Source organism: Megalops cyprinoides, chromosome 15 (assembly GCF_013368585.1).
Source record: "Megalops cyprinoides isolate fMegCyp1 chromosome 15, fMegCyp1.pri, whole genome shotgun sequence".
Lineage (NCBI taxonomy): Eukaryota > Metazoa > Chordata > Actinopteri > Elopiformes > Megalopidae > Megalops > Megalops cyprinoides.
The window spans coordinates 1,593,527-1,620,815 of NC_050597.1; the positions used below are offsets into that span (position 1 = coordinate 1,593,527).

Genomic DNA, 27,289 nt, shown 5'->3' on the forward strand with positions numbered 1-27,289 from the left:
CTGAAAATTCACTTGGAACATCTTGTCTGTGGGTAAGTAACCCCAAGTCTCTCTTCCAAACTGTTCTCACTGACCTACTGGCATGGTCTGCATTCAGTGAATAATAATGAATACTTATTCAGCATGTAACCCAGACAGCACAAGTCTGCAAACTCCACAGCTAACTGTGTAGCTAACACAGCTAACACAACCACAGACCACTTCCCTCCCTTCACTTTAATCCACAAGCGTTTGTTTTTATTACTTCATCAAGACCACAGACTTAGTTTTTCATTTTAACTTTGGAAATTCATTCAAAACTGACAAAAAAAATAATACAATCTCACTAAATTCATAGGCAATTTTGCAGAAGTACATCTGTGCTGCATGCTTGTGAACTTGTCTTCATTTGCACGTCCATAAATCTCCCTCTTAGAAGTCACCATTTAGTTTGATGAACCTTGAAATTTGTTTTAAAATAAACCATCACGCCCCGGTTTTAATATCTTGGTTCAGAGCCTGTAATCCTGAGATAAAAATTTTTGCTGACCGGGTAACATTGTGCTTTCTCTTAAAACACTCCAGTGTTTTTCCATGTGTGGCATAGCCAGGGGAACAGATGGGGGTAGTGTGATTTGTGCAATGTGGCCACCCCCTCCCTCCCTTTCTTTTCCACAACCCCCCCCCCCCACTGACACACAATGCTCTATTTATAGGCCACCGGCCGCTGCCACCTTGCAGACCATGAGCCCTGAGACACTTTCATCTCCGCTCTGCCCTCCCTTGCACTTCCTGCTGGACAGGAAGCGGCGGGTCAGCTGACCGGACAGCGCTGAGCCGCTCCGCTCTGAGCACCACCAGATCCCAGGGAAAGGGTTTGCAAGGCTTTGTTTCCAGGCCGTTAGTGGCCCCCGGTACTTTCTCCTTTGTGGCCGCAGAAACAGTCTGAGTAGGTTTCTCCCTTTCGGCAGCCAGAGGGGGCTTCCTCTCCTTCGTTTCACCCTTTCCCTGCCCCGAGGCCAGCTGTAACAACACTGTCTGGACGCTCCGCGGCCCGGGAGCCCTTTCTGAAATTTCAGCGCTCTCTGGCATGGGACGCCAGGCCAGGAATGGCAGCCCAAATATTTTCATACGAGGTCTCCCCTCGCCATGGCCGGGCTCCACGGCTGTGGTCCACAGAGTGGCCACAGCCCGCTGACAGCTGACCCAGGCCTCACAGATGTCCTGCCGGTCAATTACCTGCAGTAACACGGCACCCTCTCCATCGCACCCACGGCTCTCCTTACCAAACACAAACCCTGGCACCGGGCCGCACTCCCCCTGTGTGGTCCGGCCGCAGCGCTGGATACGGCGCTTCAGGGGTCACAGTGCAGGGTGCCCCACTCTGCTGGAAATCTACACCCAATCACAGCACAGCACTGCAGCGGGGGACAGAACAGGTCTGATTACTGAGCCACAGAAAAGCCACTGCCCTATGGTCCGGGGTGCTTACAAAAAGCCTCCAGGACAGAATCAAAACTTTCATTTTACAAGACACTCACAGTGTCAAACAGGAACAGGAGCTCAGAGGTCTTTTGCCTGAGGGCTGAGAGGAGCCTGTTAAGGCATTGGGGCTGGGCTATTACTAGGAATGGCACCTATATATCCATTTAATTACAAATGGAGTCACAATGGTTGATCTGAGCACAGAACCTTCGTATTCGATTCAAGATGGACACCCACCTGCACCCCGGATTGGTTCACACAAGAACAAAAAGCACATTTCAGAACCTGACAGTTTTTAAATAGCTTTTAAAATGTTTTCTCCCTTTAATTTTCAAATTGCAAACACAAATGTATTACCACAATTTCTTCCTTGGATCTCTTGTGCAGTTTTCTTCAAAAATACATATTTTTGCAATATGTTACATAAAAGTGGGGTTTCAGTCAGATCCTTTGTCATTCTGTTCAAATAGTTTCTTGAAGTATGTTACATAAAGCACTGTGGTTTTCACACCAGGGTTTAAATCAGTCAACCAACTCCTCTTGCTAATAATTCATCCAAAGTCTTTTTCACACACACCAAAGTGAGCTGACTCAAACTAAGGATGTCTATGTGCAGTGGGGTGTTTTGAGTTTTGCTTCTATAAAATTTACTTCTCAGTGTAAACACCCCCCCCCCCCCCAACCCGAGTAGACCCATTGTTGGTACCCAGATGTGATTCTCTCAACTCTGATTAGCTCAGGGATGTGAGAAACAAGCTTTTGGGATTCTTCAGGACCTGGGAAAAACAGGTCTCCTCATCGCCCGCCCACACTATTACATCAGCCAATCAGGTCCTGGCAGAAATGCCGTTGGGGGCTGTTGGTTTGATGTGCAGACAGATTTAGGGTGAGCACAGCTGCTCTCTCTTCATTCCTTACAGAGTTGTTACTCCTTCTGGTGTGTGTGTGTGTGCGTGTCCGTGCATAGGCCTGCGTTAACAGACGTAAAGGTAGCCAGAAAACGCCCTCCACCCTTCAGAGTTCTCCACTTCCTGTAAAACAGACCACCAGGACAGCGGGAAATAAATGAACCCTTGCTTCAGAACTGGGCATTACATGGGCCCATCTGCAGGCTGAGTCTGAACACTGTCTCTCTGACTCATACAGACGACCAATGACAGGCCGGCAGTGACCTGCTATCGATCTGAGGGTCCAATGAGAGAGGCGTGTCCGGTAGCCGGGGTGAGAGCGCGGGCTGTGAGGGGAAGCCGCGCCGCGCGCTGCCATTTCCACGCCTCAGACTCAATGTTCTTTCCAAAAGCTCTAGAGGCATTTACGGGCCCAGGGGGGCAGCTCTGAAAGCTCCAGCTGCTCCCGCCTAACAGGAATTTTACACCAATCAAGGCCTGTCTCACCTTACAGCTCCCGCAGGATGCCGGACCCCGTCTGTGTTTGTTTACGCACTCATTACACTGAGCTCAGAGTGAAATCCACTCCTGTCCTACCATTCCCACACGCGTCCCCTGCACAGCACCGAGGTTTAACCCTGGATCCCCGACTGACACAGCAGCGCACTGCCAGTGTGGACTGAGAAAGTGGTAAATGGAGATTTACTTCATTTTCTGATCCATAAAAATGTCACTGCACACGTCAGCTGATCAGTTGCCCTTTTGACGATCACCCGAGGCTTGCTTATAGAGTGTCAACTCTCACCCAAAACTCTCTCTCTGAGAATTTTCAGGCCACACCTAATGCACGCATGTGAAGAATGCTGGCAACAAGTCCAAACTGCAGCGTGAGGCAGCCCACAGCCCCGATGCCACACAGCCACAAACAGAGGTCAGAGGTCGACCGGGTCTGAGGCGCTGGTGCCAGGAAACCCACGTCGCTCCATCGACCACAACAGGAGAGCCACCAATCACAGACACTTCGGGCTCCGGCTGCACCAATCACAGACATGTCGGACTCCAGCTGCTCTTTAACATGACGGGATTTCCCAGCAGCACCACCCACACGAGCGTCGATGTCACCGTCTCTTCCCAGGCCCTGCTAACACACACACGCCATTTCCTGTCATCTCTCGTCGAGGACTCCGCTCCTCCTCCTCCTCCTCCTCCCTGCTTCCTCTGACCCCATTACCTGCTGGGATGTCTATCCCACAAGCGGCACTATGCCGACACACACAGCCAACAAGGAACAGGAAATCCATGTCAGAGTGTCTTCGATGAAAGAACCGCCTACATTAACTTTGGAAAATGCAGCCAGCCCACCTCAGTGTCCCATTCACACTCATTTACTTTTTATATCACGGCACCTGCTTCCTGAAGAGGGTTGGGGACATTTGGTGAATTCTAATACTCGGTGCACTTCATGACTCCAGAAAGACTGCAGGCCTACTTCAGTAACACTAACATGAGGTTTTTCGTGACAGCAGCCGATACCACCAGCCGAGGCCGAATGAAACATGACCACGAGTGAAATTGCATGAAGGTTTATTTGTCATCTGCCTTGTTAAAGAAACAGTAGTCTCTGGTTCTGGTGTCCTTTTTTCCCCATTCTGACATCAACAATATACAGCCTTTAAAAATCTCACAGTTAGAAAAATATATGCTGATACAAGGAGGAGCTGTAAAATTAAAATTCAGTGTTGTTTATTCGAATAGAAATATTTTTGCATTAAAAATTGTAAAAAGACAAAAGAAACAAACACTTTAAGCATAATTTATCGATAGGGTAGAAGAGGATACGATTCACGAGACCAGCTTCCCTGTTATGTTTGTGACCCCCGAGACCCATCGCTTTAGCTGAGCAGCGAGAGTGTGGCTGTCCTCCCGGACGTGGGGCCAGTCGCTGTCGGCCGACTGCAGTACTTCCTGCTCTCTCCTGGTCATCATGTGCCTCCCATCGAATGGAGGAACTGTCCCAGGGATGGCCTCAAAACCCCCACTCCTATTCATTTATACAAAGTTCTGGACTGTTCACTCCATTGCAGATACAGAGAGGTCTTCAGACTGATGGAGAGAGCTTCTGGGAAAGCACTACAGCAACCTGCCCCACCCTCTGTCCTTAGAGCAAAGGTAGGGACACCTGTGAAGAAGATATCGCCATACACACACAGTCAATCCATACAGCTGCTCCCACTCAAATCTCTCGGTTTCACATTCCCCCGACAGTCCTGATAATTGACCATGCTGATGGGGCTTGAGCCTCTGCTACAGCGTTTCCTGCTTTCCCATAATCCAACTTGCTTTGCCCTCGTCACATCACGTCATCCTCCCACCTTCTCACGACTTTCTCGAGACCCTCCGCCCTGCGCGAGAGGGAGTTCAGTTCCTCTCGATCTGCTCAATGTCCAGCTCGCCCCCCAGCTGGTACATGTCCTTCTGGGTCTTACAGGGCGCCTCCCACAGGGTGTCGCCCTCCTCTCCATTCGCTGTCCCTCCTGTCAAGTCCTCACTGTCCAGCTCCTCATTGGATGAGTCGTCCCTGTTGTCCCCGCCCTCGCCAGGTTTCTGCTGAGGCTCCGCCCCTGCAGTCTCACACTGGCTGTAAGAGGAAGGGGCGTGGCTTGGCTGGCAGCAGTCCGCCCCACTGATCCCAGTACAGCTGAGACTCTGGAAGTTCTGCAGTTTCTGTGAGAGGAGGGGGAGAGAGAGGGGGGGGGGGATGTCAGAGTTTGTTCGGTGCATTTTCTCGCCAGTGAAGGCCAGGCCGCAGAGAGAGAAACCGCAAAGTCACAGGGACACTGTAAATGCTTAGGATCCTCGGCAATGTTTAACTAGGGCAAAACTTCACGAGGCTGGTGTGCGCATGTGAAGTCACTGTCTCCATAGTGATGGTGCAGCTGTGTTGTCAAACACAAACTTCCTGTCTCCTGGCTGTCATTTCAAACAGAGGACACGGCGATTTGATTGACACTGCCATTCCTTTTCCGTAAATAAACCTGCCGCTCCCGGGTGCGAGTCACAGTTCTGCCCAACCGGCCTACATGTATCTGCACGCAGTAAACAAATTAGCAGATGGAAAAAACGACTCAAGGACAACATTTTATTGCTTGTTGGAGCAAGTGGGGGGGGGTGACAAGGTGTTGAGCTGGTTCATGTCAGAAAAAATGCCCAGAAAAAATGCCCAGTTGATATCCTGCTATCGATGCAAACTCTGCTCAAGTGGCCTGAGCCAAAATCTCCTGCCAATGTGTCTAGAACAGCCTGTACACCTGTCTGAGCGCTGATGACACTTCCAAAAGCCTACAGGCAGGAACAGAGCCAGTGAGTCCGGTTTCCACAGGCCTCCACATCTCAGAGCTGCAGCACACAGCAGCCTCATCTGCAATCAAACATGGCCACCCGCATTCTCATTCACTCTCAGAGCTGAGCAAATTCAACCGCATCAGCACACCAGGCAGCCCACCCTATATGTGTGCTCAAGACCTTGTCTTTTTACTGCCATTTCCAGTCTATAGTATAATGACACAAAGGTTTGTGCACACACATCACGTATCTCATGGAGAGTCCACCCCACAATGCCAATACATTTGAGGATTTTCCTAAAGTTTAGATATCCAAATTAAGCAAATCTATGGTAGAGTAACTCTTATGAACCAGGTAGTGAGAATGACACACTAACTTGAGTACAATAGCCTGAAATTCAAAATTATGCAGTGTGAGCAGGCCACTAGAACCTACATGGGAAATGGCATCAATTACTAGAACAACCTTTTTTTCTGCACAGAAATGTTATGTGGGGCTACAGGCAAATGCTTCTGCCTTGTTTACTCAGGCTGGTCTTTTTTCTCGCTTGATTTAAGATGCACTCTGCGGCTGCAGGCAGCTCTGGGTAGGCAAACACACCCAGCATCCACATGGATGTGTGTTTAAACAGCGGTAGAGAACATTAGGCAAAAGTCAAGAGATATTTGAAAAGAAACCCCCAGGGAAAAGGTTTGTTTGGACGCATCAACCCACCAGAGGTACTAATGGGTCAGATTTAGGAAAGCTTTGTTTGAACAACCAAACACTTACCCTGGAATTTATTTTCTCACAGAACAAACCCCAGGCCCTTTAAAGCCGGTCCCGTAAGGCCAGTCTGCACGGGGGAAACCCCCTGGCCAGCATATGAGACTTCTGCACTGCGAAACCCAGCACCTCCCCACTCTCCCATCATGCATCTGTGCTGACCTGGGAACGGAAGTGCCAGCCACTCTGCGCTCAGAGGCCTGGGATTGGTGTCTGTGTGTGTGCGCGTGTGTCCGTGTGTGTGTGCGTGTGTCCGTGTGTGTGCGCGTGTCCGTGTGTGTGTGTGTGTGTGTGTCCGTGTGTGTGCGCGTGTCCGTGTGTGTGTGTGTGTGTGTGTGTGTGTGTGTGTGTGTGTGTGTGTGTGTGCGCACGTGTCCGTGTGTGTGCGCGTGTGTGTGTGTGTGTGCGTGTCCGGGCATGGCAACCAGTGGCAAGGCACCCTACAGGAGATCACATGACTCTGCGGCTTCCTTTGGCTCCTCTCCTGCCTGCCTATCCCACAGTCCCCCACAGTGTCGGCCGGATCCTGTTTTTCCAGACCCCCCACGTACTGCCACCCCTGTTGTGATTAGCGGCCCTTCGGTGCTTCCCTGATGCCCGAGGGGGAGGCTGAGGAGAAGAGCCGCGTTTTGCAGGCTGACCGCAGGGAGCCGTGCGCTGGTGCTGTGCTGCTGCTGACACAGGGAGTGCCCTCCCTCCAGCAGCACACGGTATGCACACTGCAAACAGCGGCAACACATACCCAGCTGCCCACAGCGTGTGTGTGTGTGTGTGTGTGTGTGTGTGTGTGTGTGTGTGTGTGTGAGTGCGTGCGCGTGTGCTGCGCTCGGCGCTAACCTCAGCAGAGCAGGGCATGACCTTCCACAGGTACCCACACCACACCTGCGGCTTGTTCTCGTTTACCTGTCCAGTTCCACGCCAAGCCACGCCCACTCAGTGCACTTTCAGATGGTGCTCGTTTTCCAGCCCCCGAGCGGCTGCTGGGAACGTCTCGGAATATTTCACAGGCTGTCTCCGTCTCTGCGGTCAGAAGACCCGATGACTGACACCGGGAGACGAACAAAACTCACGTTAAAATGTGAGATGCCGTTTGTCACCACGGTACCCACAACGGACACGGAAGTGACATCGTTTCTGTCCCAAGCTGCCACATGTAACCCTTTAGGGCTGTAATTACAGATACACTAAAAAGCCGTAAACTTTTCTCTCACAAATGCTTAACTAGTTTGGAGAGCAGCTGCTGGATAATCTGTGTGTGGGTTAAAATCACAGTGAAAGTCAGCGGTGACAATGCAACAGAAATGAGATTCCTTCGGCCTACCTGCATGCTGCCATGGGGAAGTCTGACTGGGCTAATGGAGTTACTGTCCCTGTTTTGGGAGAGTAAAGCAGCTCTAATTCTCAGCCTTTCACTCCCTTTTTCAGTTTGTTACAGTTTGAGTTTTTCTCCCTGTAATCCTTGCTGCCCTTACTGGGAACTGGCGGGGTTTGTCTCAGCTGAGAAGCTGCAACAGCTGCTGGTGTAAAACACACAGCAGACTTAGAGAAACATCCTCACACACACAGACACACGCGTACGCACAAACACACACAGACACACACGGGTGCGCACACACAGACACACACAGACACACACGGGTGCGCACACACACATGCACACACATGCACACACATGCACACGGGTGCGCACACTCACACTCACACTCACACACAGACACACGCGCGCGCGCACACACACACACACACACAGACACACGCAGGTGCGCACACACACACACCACCGGCTAGGAAGGTGAGTGTTACACACGTGCACACACAGCTATTACCCAAATTCCTGTCATAGCTGTATTTGTTCCCCTGTGTACTTATAGGCATGTGTTTTCAGTGCAGAATGCTGCTGGGTGTTGTGAGATGGAGCGGGGGCTGTGGTGGCGGGAGCTGTGGCGGCAGGGCCGGGGGCGGGGGGGGCGGGACCAGGGGCTGAGCTGACCCCACCCTGACCTCGGAGCGTCCCGCTGCTGGAGACCAGTTGCGGCATGTCCTCCGGCGGCCCCTGGGATCCCGCGGAACGCAGCCGTGCTACGCGCGAAACGGCAGCCATCCTGAGAATGGGGGCGGGGGGCAAAATGCCCATCCTTTACAATCCTGAACCCCTGCCAATCAGGGGGTATTAATAGCCCAGGGAGCTCGACTGTGCCAGTCACCCCCCCAATCAATAAACCCCTGAAATTACCCCACTGAGCCTCGTCCACCCCACCCCCCCGTCCTGCTCAGCGCCAGGGTTATGCATCTCACTGGGGAGAAAGCCGAGGGTCTGCAGCTGGAAAACACTACAGTTACAAACCAAAGTAAACAGCTCACCTTTTCACTGGGGCCTGAGTTAGCCTCTACAGCACTAGCTCAGCGAGTGGCCCCTCGGCCCACAGCAGGGCATTCTGGGAGCCCTGATGGGCATCGCGTGAACACGCATTCACACGCACACACCCACACCCACACCCACACCCACACACACACCCACACACACACACACACACAGTGGGCTGTGAGTAGGGGAGCAGGCTGAGAGTGTCCCTGGCTGCCGCTGTAACCCGCAGAGTGTCCCTGGCTGCCGCTGTAACCTGCAGAGTGTCAGTGCTGCCACTGTAACCCGCAGTGTGTCAGTGCTGCCACTGTAACCCGCAGTGTGTCAGTGCTGCCGCTGTAACCCGCAGAGTGTCAGTGCTGTCGCTGTAACCCGCAGAGTTTCAGTGCTGCTGCTGTAACCCGCAGAGTGTCCCTGGCTGCCGCTCTAGCCCGCAGGGTGTCAGTGCTGCCGCTATAACCCGCAGAGTGTCAGTGCTGCCGCTGTAACCCGCAGAATGTCCGTGCTGCCGCTGTAACCCGCATAGTGTCCCCATAGTGTCCCTGGCTGCCGCTCTAACCCGCAGAGTGTCAGTGCCGCCGCTCTAACCCGCAGAGTGTCAGTGCCGCCGCTCTAACCCGCAGAGTGTCAGTGTTGCGGCCCCATTAACAGCACAGACAGCCGCAGAATTCACACCCCCCCACCACAGCGTTGCCGCGGGATCCTGCTGACCCAAAATCAGCATGGCCCTCACACAGAGGCCGTGACACCCTGCCGAAGCACAGGCTCACTGGCACAGAAGGGCCACTCCAGACAGCCTTTCCAGGGCTAGCTTCTCTCAAAGGAGCTGAGAGGAATTCATACCAAGATTACCTTCTGCAACAAAAGAATTAAATCTTAGTTTCAGGTAGTCAGCCCTCCCGCCATTCAGAAGAACCTTAAACTGATTGAGTAAAACAGCCAGCAGAAACCCAGCATGTTGCTGAAACTGCGGGTCTGCCTCAGTGTGCGTGTGTGTGCGTGTGTGTGCGTGCATGCGTGCGCATGCGTGTGCGTGTGTGTTCTGCCCGTCTCTGCACACTCAACCGGGTAAAGGCTGTGCACAAGCAGGTGGCTCCATTAATCAGTACATTGTTACGAGCAAAAGTTACACAACAGGTTGAGACAGGTGCGTAAACTGTCATGTTTTTGTTTGACGTTTATCTGAGATCAATAGGAATGCACTCCGGTCAGAGAGTTCGGCTGCTCTCCAGCCTACCCCGCTGAGAACACGAGCTGAGGGAGTCCAACGGCCCCCACAAAATCTCATCTGTCCTCAACCACGTCAGACATCCAGACTGCCCCGTGCGGATCGCAGCCAGACTCACATTTCCACAAGGAATTCTGGGATTGTACTCACAGCCGGCCTCAGCTTGTCATCACTTCCCCTCTCCCCTCCTTCCATCCCCAACCTTGAGATTCTATCCTGCTCCGTCAGCACCGTGCGACCTTTCACACCCCCCCGGCCCCCAGCGGAGCAGGCACCACCATCGGGGGGGGTGAGAGAGCACATGAGCACACGCAGGTAGACTGCCTCTCGCTTGATGTGCGTGAGGCCTTTGAAACTGAAGATTCTACCTGTATGACCAATCTGTGTTTACAGTAACGAGAGCAATCAAGCGTGTATAACCACAACACAGCAGCGAAAAAAAAACAGCATGCTTTCAATTTAATACAGGGCATTAACCACCCAAAGATAAACGCAAAGATTCACACATTCCTGCTGACAACTCAGCTGAGAGCAGGAGTACAGGTACTCCCACCAGACGGGATGGCAGCGGCTCTGTTTCATTACTGGCACTCGAAGTGGTAAAACTTTATTACAGGGGACGAGTTCAGCAGGTAGGAGTCTGATAGCCTGTGGTTATTTGTTGAGCGCGATAAGGAGAGGGAGGGCTAGCAGCACTCAGCTGGGTAATGGAGGGAGAGAGGGAGTGAGGGAGAGAGAGACAGAGATCGGGGGGACAGATCAGGGCGATTCATCGGGGGGACGCTCCTCCATCCCCAAGGCAGAAGGCATGAAACTGGAGGCCCACCGGGTCGAGCCCGCGGTCATGCCGATAAAGTGTACCATCTGCTCCTCCAAGCCAAAAGCCGAGCTCTGTGTTCCTGTAGCACACAGAACACTCCCACACTGAACACTTCCAACACTGAACACTTCCAGCACTGAACACTGAGCTTTTCACCATGCAGGCCTCAACATGGATGCAGCTCCGGAAAAAAAGCCTAAGTTTAAAAACTATGTCCACTTACCAAATAAACACGCATCCCCCCACAGGCTGGCGTTAAATGAAGTGTGAGGGTTTACCCTCTCAAACGTTTGTTTAGCCGACTGAGTTAACGAAACGGCTGTCTCAGCACAGCACGCTAGCCCACGGCCATGAGCGCAAAACCGTGCGGCTGAAATTTCGTTAACTATCCCCCCGTCTCATGGGACGCCCCCGCGTTTGCCCTGTCATTCTAAGCAGTGACCCAGAAATCCTAAAATCGGCAAGATTACATTCCCCGGTCCACGGAGACGGAGAGAGAGGCCAAGCAGAGTTTAAGGAGCTCTCGAGCTGCAGCGGGCTTCGCTTGCTTTCAGTGTTTATTTCAGGACGAGGGGGCCAGAATGTCAGTGGGAGGCAGGCTCAGACTGTTCTGGGGTGTAACTGAATGAGCTCAGGAGTGGGGAGACTACACAGGCACAGGATTAATGTTTAACGGCACCGAGACCTGGCGCATTCAGCTCGTCTGGTGCCTGACCACGACCGCGCGGTCAGCACAGTCACACCGTCCTGCTCTGGTAAAGACCAATCCTGCTGAACTCCAGAGAGGATGCAGAAATGAGACACCCCCTTACTTTCCTGTAAACAACTCTAAACAAACCTGTGTCCCAAGAGCAGACTTTAACACCACAGAGCAGGAGTGTCTACAGTGATCGGAGGTAAGGAAGGGTGTTTCCGGCAGGTTGGTGCAGACCCGAGCAGCCTGGCTCAAACACACTCACCTGGGTCATCTTGGCCAGGTCCAGCGAGGGTCTCTGCTCCATGGCGTCCTCTGGCCGCCTCCGCTTCATGCCGATCTTCTTGTCGTTCAGGACGCAGGGTTGCGAGCGGCTCCGGGCCAGCCCCCCCGCCCCCCTGCGCCGGCCCAGCTCCGGGGTGGAGTCGGGTGAGCTGGCGGCCGACGGGCCCCGCAGGGTGCACGGGCTGATCTGCTCATGGGACAGGGAGAGGGATAGAGGGCGGGGGGGCTCGAGGGCGGGGAGGGCAAGGCAGGGCAGGGGTGGGGGCAGGGGCGGGGCGTTGGAGCGCGCAGGGAGGCTGAAGCTGGAGCTGCGCTGCATGGGGGGGTACGATGCCCCCCCGCTGCCCCGCACGCTGCCGCCGCTGTGGCACCTCCGCTTCTCCACCGCCGCCCACACCCGGGAGCCCTGCGGTCGCCACGCCGACCGGCACCCGCCCAGCTCGTCCGGGAAGGACAGCGAGCGGCACTGGCGCTTGCTGGGCGGAGCCGTGGGCGGAGCTTCACTCAGGCTCAGGTCCCGGATCAGGCTGGTGATGGCGCCGGCCGTTCCCGCCTCCTGGCCCCACCCGCGCTCTCTCTGGCACGCCTCCGGCAGGACGTCCCACAGGCTGTCCAGGCTGGCCCCCGCGGGCTCCGCCCGTACCGCGCAGCCCCGCCCCAGCGCACGCCACCTGTCGGCTTCTGCAGAACACACACACACACGTGCCAATCAGCGCCAACCAGCGCCAAACTCACAGAGCTCTGAGTCTGAGCACACGGGAAAACCCATAAAAACCCTTATTAACTATATCATGTACAGTTTAGCAAACCCTCCACCCACAGGCATTTACATTCATACGGCACAACGAGGTCTTGGAAGAAGAAGGAAAACATTCACACAAAGCAGGCAGGAAGCCGGGCTGCGGCCAGGGCCCAACACCTCATGCCTCCAGACTAACTGCCTGTGAAGTGGAGCTGAGGAGTCAGAAACAGCAGCCACGCCCTCGCTGCTCTTAGGAGCCTCCGGACAGCGGCGGTACGCTGCGTTCAGCGGGAGGCCCATGCCCCTGCGGAGCAGCGGGGCAGGAGAAGCCCACCTCAGCACAGGCACAGGAGGCTGCAGAGAGATACAGCTCAATGCAAGGACACCACGGTTAGCAACAGAAGCAAAGCTCAGTGCAAGAGCAGCCATGCTCAGCACAGGGAGCTCAGGAAGAGCACAGCTCAGCACAGGAGACCCACAACAAGGCCTCTGTGCTCTTCACAGACCGGTCAGGGTCTAACGCCACGGCAACAGCTCCGAATATGAGCAACTGCCAAATTAATGATTAAATAAATGCTAAAACTTGCTAACCTAAACATATTTTACTGAAACCATGTTCACTAGCAACCTTTTCAGACTTTCAAAACATACACACTGCTCCAGGTCAGTGAATACTGGCCTACAGAGAGCCCTCACCAACTGAGGCCAAACACACAGCTAGCCGGGCCCCTCAGCTCTGACCAGGGCAACTCCATCCTCACCTGGATTTTCACCTGGATAACTGTCTGATACTCAACAGCAGGCCACCTGTGTGACATGCATGGTGCATGAGAGAAAACAGTGCACGCTCTCAGAATCAGGCAGCGCCCCTGTAGGTTCGGCTGTGTGTCGTGAGGCCTTCAGGAGCACGTGTCTGGCCTCCAGAGCACAGCGCTGAATCCGCCCCTGGGTCCCCTCCGCCCAGGGAACCAGCTCCCAAAATCTGATATAAAATCTCAGCTATGCCCATTACGTAGGTGCGTCACAAAACAATGACACTCTGAATAACACCTACCACAGTGGAAACGGGCGGCCAACGGCCAGCCCAGAACCAGCACAAAACCCTATTGATTTCCGATGGGCCTGTGTGCGCCCCGGCGCTCCTCACATCCAGCCCGAAGAATGCCCTCCACAGCTCTCCCTGCATTGGCTTTGTGCTCATGTGAACAGAATTCATCGTTTCAGCCAATCAAACAATGTGCCCTTGATCCTTCCAGGACATATTTGATTACAAGGGGGCGGGGAACTGATCTGAGAAGAATGCTACACAAAAAAAAAGGAATGAGAAAACCACCCAGCTTTTCTCGAACCCATTCAGCGCTGCACAGGTGCGCGGGTCACTTCCCTTCTCTAAACTGTATGTTTGCGACACCCAGCTAACAACAATAGAACGAATCAGAGTCTGTGAGAAAACCAGGCAGCTCAGTGAGAGAGGCCTCCATATCAGCCACCCTGTGCTGACAGAGTCATCATGCACGTTTTTCATGTCCAGTTCAAAAATGGATCCCAGAGCAACAGCCGCGTCTGACGGCGATGTGGCGTCTCTCCACAGGGACAGCAGACGAGGTGCGAAGACACGCCCCCTCCTCTCTGTCACCCTCCAGTCACATGCTAATGAGTGTGACATTTTCTGTGCCGCTGAAAGGCGCGCCAAAAACTTAATAATAGCCCATTTCCCAGGAGCCCCCACTGCAGAGCACCGTGACACCAGGTGCACACTGTGTGAGTGAGCGAGGGAGAGAGAATGAGTGAAAGAAAAAGGAAGAGAGAGAGTAAGAAAGCGAGAGAGAGAGAGAGAGAGAGAGAGACTTTCCTTTTTATTACTATGGCACGAATATTATATATCAGTTGTCTCACATATTTAGCATCTGGTGACACTACACATAGAAAGGAGAAACTTGAATTGGATTTGTAGGGAAGAAGAGAGAGAGGGGGAGAGAGAGGGGGAGACTTACCCACAGTGCCGCAGGAGAAGAGGGTTGTCCCTTTGCTCATGGTCTGCGGCTCTCGCTGTGGACAGAGAGAGTGTTAGAGGAGCGGCCAGGCAGCCCTGAGGCCGGCAGGCTGCTCAGGGGAAATCACAGCATGAAAAAGGAGCTTTTCTCACACAGCACTCTCACTGTGAGAGCCGAGAGAAAGCCTCAAAGAGCGCTCTCTCCTGCTCTCACAGCCTGCAGGAACAGCTCGCACCTCACAGGCCACTGGCAGCTGCCAGCACGGCTCACAGACAGACATGTTGCAAGACAGGATGTTACAGAAAATGCCCATTTCTCCACGGCTAAAGGTGCTACCTCCTTCCTGACCCTTGCAGCTTCAGAGCAGCCAGAGATCAGACATGAGGATATGAGCAGGACGCTGGAGTGTCACATGTCGAAGGGAAAACTAACAGGCCTTGCACTCTGCTTTAACACGGGAGACAGGCTTTGGAGAAGGTGGGCTGGGGGTTGACCAAACATTACTCGACAGGTAGGTGCTATCGAAGCTGACAGACTGCGATGTGCTCAGTGACACGGAGGAAACAAGACACGCCCCCGCAGTTACAATGAGCAGCAGAGAGCAGCGGTAATGACACCCCGCTGCCAAACGCCCTGTCTGGCTGCTAGCACGCACACGTTCCGGAGCTTTCTGCTGCGCCCCTCACAGGGACTGCAGATGCATGGACAGAGGCAGGGATATCGCTCTGAACATATCCCGGATTCCCCTGTCTAACAGTCCGCCCTCTTCTGTCACAGCTGGGCTGAGTGAAAAGAATGTGTCACTTACACTCGCTCTGAAGCTGGAAATTAAGAAAGCAAGCATCCCGTTGCATAATGGCCAGTGTTTAGCTTGAGCGCAACCAAGAATGAACTACACTATGGCTGCGCTCACAAGGTCAGAGGCACAAGAGGCCCCTTCAACGGTTCCTTTCTGCAGTTTCTGCTCACATTCCTGGAAATGGAAGTTACTGCATAGCGTTAACATACAGGGAGACTGCAGAGCGCGGCTTACAGACAGAGCTGACAGCTGTTACTGGAGCGCTGGCTGTTTTGCAATGCGCTCCTCGCAGTATCAGTGAAAGCCTTACCAGCTCCACGTCTGGCACTCTGGACGTTACATCATCCACACCCTTCTTCTTTTCCAGTGTTTTACTGTAAATGATCACCATGGTAACACACATGTTGGCCCCGGTCGGTTGGAGTGCAGGCAGAGGCCACAGCTAGCCATAATTACTGAGGGCACATGGGGATGGGCGTGGCAGGCTGCAGCGGCTGGCTCCCGTCCGCAGAAGGCCCTCACGCCCTGCTGGAATGCTCTTCACGCGTCCTCCGATCCCTGCAGGAGAGCACAGAGAGGGGCTGTGAGCGAGGTGTGTGTGTGGGAGCAGGGCTCGTAACCGAAAGGTTGCTGGTTCAATTCCCCTGCTGGGGCACAGCTTCTGTACCATCCTGTACTAAGGCAGTTAACCCACAACTGCCTCAGTAAATATCCAGCTATATTAAATGGGTAACATAAAAATTCCAACCTATGTAAGTTGCTCTGGATGAGAGCATCTGCTAAATGACAATAATGTAATGTAAGGTGTGTACGTGCGTGCATGTGTGGTCTGGTGACCTTTGCATCTTGTCCTGGGGTGACACTGATAGGAACCTTTCCGACTGGTCAGACGGGCTCAGGGGTGACACCGTAGGCCCACAGCAGAACCCCCACTTTGCTCACTGGTTCCACATGTGTGGCCCCAAGAACAAAACAACTGGCTGATGAGGCCCTGTGGTTTCACCAGTCACCACGCATCACCAAACACCACAACACAAGCTGTGCACACCATCAACAACGTCTTAAAATACATCATAACTGTTAGAAATTATTTTCATATAAATCACAGACCATAAGCAAATAACTTAACAGGTGTTTTCAGACCTCTCTGCTACCACAGGATCTCAGCCTGGGTTTCAAACTGTGTAGCCTTGTGCACTGCATTCCTTGTATGCCAAATGTGATGATTATTATATCTCCCCATCTGAATATATTTCTACCTGCAGCATACAGAGCAGAGAGAAGTCAAACCCATGTCACAGCATCGCCCGGCTGGACTGGACCAGCTGCCACCTGTGGCTGTAGAAACATGTCTCTCGTCATCAACACTGCCGCACCAGCCATGAGACAGATAATCAGAGGGAACTTTTAAACCAGAAAATCTGCGGCTTCTAACCGAACAGCAAAAAGCACAGGCCTGACCTTTCGAATTACAATAAGGCTTGTCAAGCAAAACATCCATTTCCAATCTCCAAAAGGCACTTGGAGAGAGAGACATGGATCACAAGAAAGAAAGAAAAGAGAAAGATATAAGTGAGAGATATAAGGGAAAGGAGAGGAAGGGAGAGAGGGAGGAAGGAAGAGAGAGAGACAGACTGACAGACGGACATGAAACAAGAGAGAGAAAAAAAGGGAAGGAATAACAGAGAGAGGAGAGAGGGAGAGAGAGGGAGGGCTAACCTAGCCTCTGTTCTGCTATCTGTGAAACAAAGGAGCCTTGTGCTGAGGATCAAACACCGTGGGAGACAAAGAGGTGACATCAGGAAAAGATCACAAGACCCCAGCGGCCGTTCCGAAGGGACGAGAGGCTGGCCCTTCCGCACCGGCGGGGTACAGCCCGGCACGGTTTTAACAGCACGGCTCCACTGGGAGGTGTAATGCAGCCTGCGGTGAGGGACCCGCTGTGAGGGACCTGCTGTCGGGACCCTCCGTGAGGGACCCGCTGAGAGGGACCCGCTGAGAGGGACCCGCTGAGAGGGACCCGCTGAGAGGGACCCGCTGAGAGGGACCCTCTGTGAGGGACCTGCTGTCAGGGACCTGCTGTGAGGGACCCACTGTGAGGGACCTGCTGTCAGGACCCTCTGTGAGGGACCCGCTGTGAGGGACGGGGCCGGCTGGGGGCTCAGGGCTGCTGGAGGCATGATAACCTAATGATCCTGTCTCTAATTACAGAGAGGCAGGAGCTCTCTGGAGCTGAGGGCATCCATTACCCACATTACTGACTATTACAGCTCACTGCTGATCGCCGTGCTTCACTGTCTTCTGACCTCTGAGAATCCCATGACCGCTCACGCAAGGCAGCGGCCTCAGAGCAGGTTTAGCGGGAACTCTGCACCGTACTGCACCGCACTGCGAGTCCTGCACTTCACAATGAGCGAGATTCACAAGGAACAAAGGCTCACGCAACGGCACTGATCTTCTGTAAAACCCTGCTAATGCGCCCGTTCTTCTGCGGAGCGGCAGGGACTTGGGCAGAAACGATGCAGCGTCTTACACCACCACAGACACGATTAAACCAGCGGCTGATCCTATCTGGCAGGCGATATTAAATGTGTTTCTGCTTGAGATTAACTTAAAAAGTGACTCCCCGAACGCAGCCGGGGTGCAGGTATGTGTGAACACACGCAGCGGCGGTAATTAGCGCCTTTATGAACGCCTCCGGGATGCTTTGAAGGAGAGCTGTGCGTTGTGTGTCCAGCTCCAGTGGGTATCAGCCACCCTCTCTCTAATGGCAGCCAGATTCGGTGTCTCAGGATAATAGCGCAGCGTTTCATGTGGGTGATGTGACAATGACTCAGTGTCCCGGCCCCGCCCAGCTCAGGTTAACGAGCACACGGCTCCGCGGGGCTCTCTCTGATTGGACCCTGGTGTTGAGTGTCCCAGACCGAGCGGATCTGGTTACCGCGTTCCTGAGAGTGACGCGCTCGCTGTCACAGCTTTGATCAGGTCTCAGGTGATGCCTGGGAGCACGACTCCAGACCAGGCCGGGGCGGGGATCACCTCCCCGGTAATGTCAGCGCAAACACTCCTGAGCTAAGCTCTTCCGGGACTCTGGCCCCTATGGAAAAACAGGCTTTTCTCTGAATGTGATGCAGTGGGTTCAAACAGAGAAACTTTTCCAGCCATTCTGTGACATAATCAACTCATAAGGCGTGAATAACACTCCCTATCATTTTCTATGAATGTATACAATATGAGCTTTTAAGTTTTCCATAAAAACTGATCAGTAAATCTATGTGAAAGATTATCTCTTTACATAAAAAGACATAAGTGTTTAGCTGAGTGTAGCAGCACAATGCTGATCTGTACACATGACGAACATCCAAGCAAACACTTTCCACGGGTTGTGTTCTCACAGAACAACCACAGACGCCTTTAAAGTTCTGCAGATAAGGCTCTACAAAAACTCCAGTCAGTGCTACCTTTTACACCCCCTATTAACCCCTCCCAACTCCTAAAACTGTAGGCTACAGCCCAAATCTGGTATAACCAGAACTTAAATACTCCTTCATGCTCTCATGGGTACAGATGCACTTAGTGGAAACTCCAGTTGTAAATACGTATGCCAGCCCTCATGTTTTAGGAGTTATGTTTCTAAGCAGTGATAGCTGGCAGGAGTGTAAGCGCTCACACTGCTCTGAGATCCTCGCATGCAGCAGACTGTAAAGGCACACAAGCCTCCCATTAAGGGCAGGGTAACGAAGACGATCGTCTCGGGTTTCCCTGCTGTTTGTTGAAACAGTGTGATTGCAGTGTGGGAGTGGAGCAGCTCTGGGCCTGCAGCTCAGCTCTGGGATTCACCTTGCTTTCAGAGAGCCCCGGGGGAGCGTTCCTGCCATTCAGGGGTGAAAGGAAAGCTCTGCGCTACAATGCGCTCGGCCCGGCTGTGCGGAGCTCGGCAGGGTCAGCGCTTTCTCACAGAGCTACGAGGCGCACTCAGACACGCTCCCCACGCAGCCCCACCTCAACCTTTGCACCAAAAAACGCCAACACACGGCATGCCCCGCTTACGAAATCCAGTCAACCTCCCTCTGAGCCGGCAGGGAACGGTTTCCCTAACGACCACGGTCGCAAACACATTCCTCAAAGATTGGGCTTTATCCTATCTCTGGTTTGTATGAGAAGCATGTTCAAGACTAATGGCTTCTTAATCACCTGAAGCTCTGCATTGGCTGTGACACCACAGGTGGCTGGTTCTGCAGGTGACTGTGCTGGGCTTCCTGTCCCATCAGTGGGAGCGCGGCTGATCCTCCGTCATTATGAAACTCTTCATATTGCACGCTTCCTTTGCGGTCACAAGCCTCTTCACAGTTTACTTCAGGGTGCAAAAAACACTGCAACTGTGGCAGTAAGCTACCGTGTGATAACAAACCCTGGGGGAAATCCATGGAGCCAGACACAGAGAGCAGCACAAAGCTCTCTTTTGAAAAGGTGCAGTACCCCTGTGGACCAGAGCACGCCTGCAGGAAGGGGGAGGAATCTGCTAAAGCTGCGTAATTTCCTCTCCGAAGATTTCGCCTCTGTGTGGAAGAGCTCTGCACAGGCACTGCTCGCCCTCCTCACCCTGCACCACGGTGCCCCCCAAAAACTGCTCTCACCCTGCACCACAGTGCCCCCCGAAAACTGCTCTCACCCTGCACCACGGTGCCCCCCGAAAACTGCTCTCACGCTGCACCACAGTGCCCCCCGAAAACTGCTCTCATGCTGCACCACAGTGCCCCCCGAAAACTGCTCTCACCCTGCACCACAGTGCCCCCCGAAAACTGCTCTCACCCTGCACCACAGTGCCCCCCGAAAACTGCTCTCAGCAGCCAGCAGGAGCAGCAGGAAATCAGTGTCCAAGGCTGGGCTCCCAGTTAAACCTTAACACATCCCTCATACAACATGGCTGCTGAGTCTGGCCAGCCTGCGTCTGCTGCAAAGCAGCACATGGTGGATTCCCATGAACAGAAATGCCCTCTCTGTCCTGACAGATCTACTGAGATTAAGACCAGTTCGGGCAGACATTTGTGATATGGAAAAAGATATCGTGAATAAATACAGTCTAGGTTACTCAACACGTTTATCAGCTACCACCTGCGGAGTCAGTAAATCACCTGACAGGACCCCACCTTTCAGACAGGCATACCGCCCTGGGCTGACCTCTCTGTGCGGGGGGTACCTCCCTGACTCCCCCAGCCCTGTCTGCGGTCTCCCCCGTTCCCATGGCGTCTGCTCGGTGCACATTCACCAGGCTTAATCCTCATGGATGCATTCCATCAGAGCCTCCACGGCTCGCAGCCTGGAAATTACAGTAATCCTCTTTATGGAGCACGATCAAGAGCTCTGTGCAAGCGTCAAGAGTGCGTCATGTAGGTCCGCTAAATCCCGTTTCACCACTTCCTTCCGAGGCACGGAAAATATGTGGCACAAAACATGTAATTTCCAAAAGTCCCACCCCCTGTGCCCCCTCATCACGCAGGGGAATATCCCCATCGCCCAGTACAGGACACCGGCCCCTCGGCCTCCCTTCGATTGGCTCAGCATGAACTTTCACCCTGGTGCACTCCTGCACCTGAAGGAGGCTGGAGTGCTGAGGCTCATGGGATACCCCTCCTGCCTGAGAGTTTCTGCCCACCCTTCTCTCACGCTGAGGGCTGTCTGACAGAGACGTTAACCTGGAGGGGTGAAATGCCAGTGGCAGATTTATGAGGCCTGAGAGCACCGCAGTGAAGAATGCACACAAATCTCCCGCAACATGAAGGACCTCCTCCTCATTAGGCACTGATTCTGGGACAGTTTGACTGTTAGGATGCTGTTTCTCTCAGGAGAGGGAGCTGGGTGAGAAATCGCTGTGCTGCCTTCCGGGCCTCGAGCACTCGGTGAGGAGGGTTCACTCTGAAACTCAGTGCAGACCACAGAAGAAGGGGGGGGGGGGAGCACTGCAGTTCGATGAAGCAAACAGGGTTCACCTTATGCTACGTAAGCATGTCTGTGCCGTGCTTCAGTGGAAACATCCAGGAAGTGGAGCAGAGGGACTACGCTCAGTACTGAATCAACAGCACAGGGAAAAGAGAACAAAACAAGAATGATTCAGACAGGAGATATCCATAGTCATTACGAAGGGGGGGCATGGAAAAATTAGCTGAAGAATAGCTCTTTGTCATTCCTAACACAAGCCTTGTGATGTTAAAAGAAAAGCAAAACCGTGATGTCATCTCTGTTAAGGTCTCCAGTCGTTTCCAGGGCATGCCTGAGGTACATCCTTTCCACCACAAAACTTACAGACCGCTCACCTGAAGGGGGGCTCTCCATTACAAACTCCTATCATCTTTTGCTATCTCATGCTACAGTGGAGTACATTCAGTGTCCAAAGCTGTACATCACTGTTCATCAGACATGATCTAGATAGCTGCAAAGAAGGCATGCCACTTGCCCAGCCTAGATACACTGTGAAGATAGGGCATGTTTTTTGCCTTCTTAAAGCATTTTTTGTTTTGCTCTGATTGGCTGTGCGCCGGCAGAACGCTCCCAGGCAGAACAGAACTCCGCGCACCTTCAGCACGCTGAGTGACAGCAATTAGAGTTGGCCCTCAGGCGGTCTCCTCATGCTGGTCATATACATGCCACTCTGCTACCATGATAAATCCTCCATCTTCAGCAGCAGTCTGAGGGGATTCTGCAGAATGAGCAGCTGGAGCAGGAAAGGTACACCGCAGAACGCTGTATACAGCAACATCTCCCAGAATAGCCCTGCTGCAAGCGAGGGCGCTTCACCTGCTGAAGTCCTCACCGAAAAACAGCACCGGGCGTACCTGCAGCCTCCATCATTGTCTTCACTGTATTATCCAATCAAATCACTGAGGGGGCAGAGTTACACAGAATATCCCTGGCTGGTATGAAAAGACTCCCAAAATCCGATAACTGGGCCACTCACATGTCATTCAGTTTTATGGGTGTTGACACATCACGGTTACAGAAGTAGCATGTAAATTAGCGGTGACACGGAGCAACCGGAGCACCACACAGGGGGAAGAGCCACCTTTGCGCACGCAATCTGCTGCGCATTCAACGCTGAGCAATACCAAAGCACAACAGACATGGCTGTGTGTCAGGCAGGAGAAAAAGGGCCTTGTTAAAATGACAGGGAGGTGTGGGAGAACAGAGGCGTGGAGGAGCACAGCTAACGGCTGCGTTCAAGGCCCTGCTCAGAGTTCGGGGCCCGGGGGCTGGGGGCTTGCAGCCTGGGGCCCCGGGGTCTGGGAGAGAGAGTGGGATCTGCCACAGTTCCAGGGCACGCAGCTGCCTGCTCAGAATGAGCAGGGCCAGTTTACCATAAACACAAAGGCCCCTCCAGCCTGCACATCTTAAACACTGAGCAGCCAGTCGGCTCTCCTTTTTTAAAACAACCCATGTTTAATTACTCCATAAATTCAAGAACAAAAAAGAGAAAAAAAGCTTATTTGGATCCTGTGTTTTCTGAAGAGACTGGAGGCTTGGTGAAGAAGCAGGGCCTTCATAGAGGGGTGCTTGCCAGGGGAACGGACATTTCCATATCAATAGCGAGGCACTCGTTCTCATTATAACTGAGTGTTATGATGTGGCCTGATCTGCATGCGTACTGGAGCTGCCTCTCAGTCAGCAGTATGAGTGCTGTCCTGCACTGAGCGCGCTCAAACTGCTGTCACACAGCCTGCTCATGCAAGGTCAATTCCACAGAGCTTTGTGCCGAACTTTGACCCCATTCCCCCAAGAAAGACGCTGTTGTGAAAGGCTTGTTGTGTCAGCTGAACGCAGCGTACATGAACACCTTCGGACTGCACCGGCCTCTTACTCAACACACCTGCCCTTGACACAACATACCCAACAAGCTCACACGCTGTGGCATTTTTGGAATTCGTTCTAAATCACCTGTGTGTGCAAATATGATCTATAAAAAAGTAATAATTGGAAGCCACACAGCACTCATGTAGGCACAACACCTTTGTGCCTAACATAGTCTGCACTTTAAAACGTGGGTGTAATTCAGTTGGAACATTAAATTGCTTGTTGCCAGTACAAACTAATAAATCTTGTTCCCCTTTTCCTGTGGATTGTACAGAATATTTACTCTCAAAATATTTAGGTTCTGCAGACAGAATTGAAGTCATCATCATAATAATCTAAGCAATTGCTGAAAGTCCTAGAGATTCTGCACCATGTCAGAGATCCAGGCTTTTTTAAGTGTCTTTCTTTCATTTTGTCTCATGTTCTACTCTGGAAAGCATGTCCTGCTTAGTCATGGACTACAAAGAGATCAGGTTTTGCTGACCATCAAAAATTAAGGTCTTTAGAATTTCAAAGATGATCCATTCACTCATGTGAACAATTCTGATGATGCAGTTCTATTTGTGACCTCCAAAAATAAGTATTTTAAAAGAAGTTTGAAAAACCATCTGATCCATCCTTTTGGAAATACATTGATAACATTGTGATATCAACACTGCACTGGAATTAAAATAAATTTAAGTAGGGTTACAAAAGTAACTTAACTGAAAACAAAGTACAAGTACATAAAACTTACTATTTAAATAGAAAAGTCAAAACAAAACAACTCACAAAAAAAAAAAATCACAAAGCACAGATCTGGCCATTAACTTGCACTGAAAGCAAAACACATGCAAATGCAAGTAACACTTGGCCTAGCCCAGGTCTTTCCCCCTCCTGTAAGATGATCCTGGGGCTCCTGTAACTCTCAGCACCGCTGTTTTCCTAGTCAGATGCTGGTAGCATTATGTGTACCTCGGTTCTGCTTTGTTTGCAAAATGTCCCAGAAGCAGTAAATTGCTATAATCAGGTTTTCTAGCACACGCTAATGAGAAAACGGACAGCAGCAGGAGGGACCATACTCAACACACTTCACATGATGTTCAGAAAAAAAGTCGCACTACTGACATTTCCGAGAAATTTCAGTTGCTTAGAGCAAAACCTGTTCAGCATGTTTTTGTTGCCTTACATCCGAGGAGAATAATACCTAAATAGGCCACACTAACCAGTAAAACCATTCACTGAGATCACTTACCCAGTCTGGAAGAGGAAATGATCTTGGCAAGCAGACAAGGGTTTGGGTGTCTTATGTAATGTTACTGTTTTAGGAAAAGTACACACAGCGATTTGCCTAGAACCACTCAGTCTTCTGACAAATTGTCCCAACCAAAGAACGAGTACCAATAAACCACAAAAAAACTCAGTAACGTCTTTTTAAAGAACCTCCTCACTATATCTTGCACCTTCCAGCACAGGGACATGTTTCCAAGCACTGAAAGTGGGTCCCGCATTGTGCAGAACTTGGCTGCTAAGATGGAAGCTCCTTCCTAAAGGTAGCCCATAGATGTTGGCAAATTGAGCCGTGACACAGAAACCCGGCTCTGCGTGCCAAGCTTGGCACCACATGCAGTAATCGCAACGCCATGCGGAGATCCAGCGGCCAGGTCGCACTTCTACAGCAACATGCTGGAGAGTCTTAAATTCACTTTTTTCCCCCCTCTTTCATGTGATGCAGCTTCCTCTAAAGGCATTAACAAAGTGGCATATTGTGCAGGCAGGTTTTTCCCCCCACAGTCCATACAAACCAGATCCTACATGGCTAGTGAAACTCATAACTTAGCCTGCATGCATATTATTCTTGAGATGAATGAATGGGCCTCTTCCAACCTCAACATAGCAAGAACAAAGCACGCATAATTCCATACTGCGTGCATTAGGGGCCCCTTTCTCCTTGAATAACTGAAGCGAGGATTGTTAATCACGCTGCATTATAGCTAATGATAGCGATAAGGAGTGGTACTATATTTCAAAGCTGGACCGTAGCGAGCAGCCGCGGTTAAGACGAACCGCAGTGTGTGTGGTCTCGGGATATCACTGTCGCTCTGCTGTGATTCAGGCGGACGGCGAAAATCACGATCGGTCTCCAAGTGCGCTGTGATGAGCGAGACTGGGACCCGGGACCCGGGACTGCACGGGACTGGAGGGCGACGTTCCCCTCTAACAGATGCGAGGAAGCCGCGCGCAGGCATAATTACACACATAAATCATCAAAAACGCAAGCTGCAATGCATTAGCCGACAGATCCCCCTACAACACAGTACACACTATTATTCTCCTTCACACTTTGTATTTGCTAGTTTAAAGGCACGAGAAAGAGAAAGAAACTTAATCCCCCACCTGGCTTTCTTAGTTATTCAAGACCCAGGAATCTTAAACACAGCAAAGTTTCGGTCCGATCTGCTGTTGAAAAAGTCGATAACAAAGCAAATGATCTCTCCATCAGCTCCTCTACAGCCGGCCATCCGCAGTCGGTGCTCTCTCTACAGGCCAGCTGGGACCGTTCAGCATAGCCTGAAACACGGCACAGCACTCAGCATTGGCTACTCCTTTTACAAGCACTTCTCTCGCTAGCAAACTTATCCACAAAAAAAAAGAAAGAACAGAGGAGTTCCCAAAAAGTGTAGCTGTTTACTCAGCGAAGTGTAAACTCGCGTGAGACAGGTCAATGAAGTCCGTTTACTGTATTCACAGAATGATCGCATAGCGCACTGACGCGGTTCCTCAATATTTGCGGATGTTTGCTCGGTTTAACTAGAAAACACGCGTCGGTGGGAAAGCCGATCCCCATCTACCCCACGAGCCTGGCGAAATGTAATTAAGTAAGCTTTCAAACAATAAGGGTTCGGTACATACAAAATAAAGTCAGGTCATTTTCTGCTACCCAGTTAATTCACCTTTTAGCAGAGATCGCTTAGACCCTATGTGCTTTTCAACACAAACAACGTTAGCTTGATAGCACCACATACAGAACCAAAACTTTTAAGGCACAACTGTAATTTAATAACTTTGCTCACTAACAAGCAAGACACTGTTTGCAATACACTACATCTGACAGTAAAATAACTTATCAAGACAACTGTCTAGCTGACTTACGAACAGTTCACTACAATGACCCGTCTATCTATTTTATTTCAATATACAGAATACTCACAGGAATGAGCATATTGACGAACTGCTGATCAGAGGGAATACATTTTCAGGATCAATGCCTGACTACCTGGCCAACTGTCTTGTCTAGTGAAGTTAGGTCATCTTCAATCTTTGCAACAAAAGAGCAGAAAAACGTGGGAGCCCTTAGCGTGCGCGTCCACGCCGCACTCAGCCTGCGTTACTGTACAGCCGAACTGCACAGCGTGCAGTGCCAGGCTCTTTACTGAAACATTGTAACTATATCCGCACACAGCCCTACCATTCCTCTGCGGGAGGGGAGTTCGCAGAATATGTAACCCTAAAAAGCGACGATTACAACTTTCTCCATGTACATGACTGTGCAAAGTCCGGATCAGTGGTTATCCTCACAATTACGATAGCTCAACGACTTGACACCACAGTTTAGCCAACTTGAAGAGTTTCACGAAGTATGTCTTACCCTGCACGTTTGGAGTCGCCCATCACGGTATTCGGTATTGGTCCTGAACAGAAATTCTCAACCAAAAAGCATAGTTCGGAAGTACGCACGTGCCAGACTCTGTGCCGTGTACAACATAATTTATTCACTCAGTAAAAGAAACATTTTTTTAAGTCGTTTAGCTGGGGTTCCGTTATTTACACGAAACTGCTGGTTTTTGCATTAACAGTGTATCAATTTGCCTGTCATTTTCTGGCACTAATGTATATTTACACTGAGAAGACGTATGACCATATGTGCCTACCTGCCTTTGTCCAGTACAACGTAGTGCTGAGGCTACATAAAAACGCACAGTACATAATTCATGCACATTAATTCACAATAAATCACTCAATAAGATGCAGAAGTAAACCGCATACTCACTGGTCCTGTATCTGTCAGGCAGACAGAGAGCG

The 27,289-nt window shown here is 51.6% G+C and overlaps 1 protein-coding gene across 3 annotated transcripts; it reads right to left on the bottom strand.

Moving 5' to 3' along the window:
* Positions 1-3,918: 3,918 nt before the first annotated feature.
* LOC118789651 (protein FAM53B-like) lies at positions 3,919-26,612 on the bottom strand. 3 transcript variants are annotated; one of them, XM_036546142.1, is made up of 5 exons: positions 26,484-26,612; positions 15,693-15,940; positions 14,584-14,638; positions 11,828-12,528; positions 3,919-5,075 (listed from the first exon to the last, which is right to left on the bottom strand). In XM_036546142.1, the coding sequence occupies exons 2-5, from the start codon at positions 15,783-15,785 to the stop codon at positions 4,770-4,772; spliced, it is 1,155 nt and encodes a 384-aa protein (XP_036402035.1). In that variant the 5' UTR covers positions 15,786-15,940; positions 26,484-26,612; the 3' UTR covers positions 3,919-4,769. The 3 variants fall into 3 exon arrangements, with proteins under 3 accessions (XP_036402035.1, XP_036402034.1, XP_036402036.1); XM_036546141.1 differs by having other exon boundaries at positions 26,418-26,612; XM_036546143.1 differs by lacking the exon at positions 26,484-26,612 and adding an exon at positions 25,604-25,680.
* Between the last annotated feature and the right edge of the window lie 677 nt (positions 26,613-27,289).

What these genes read in the sequence shown, in the direction of transcription:
- LOC118789651 (XM_036546142.1), bottom strand. Translation starts at nt 15,785, where the DNA reads ATGTGTGTTACCATGGTGATCATTTACAGTAAAACACTGGAAAAGAAG. An exon ending in GAGTGCCAGACGTGGAGCTG is followed by an intron (nt 14,639 to 15,692) that starts GTAAGGCTTTCA and finishes CTCTGTCCACAG; the next exon opens with CGAGAGCCGCAGACCATGAG. An exon ending in ACCTGGCCAAGATGACCCAG is followed by an intron (nt 5,076 to 11,827) that starts GTGAGTGTGTTT and finishes CTCCTCTCACAG; the next exon opens with AAACTGCAGAACTTCCAGAG.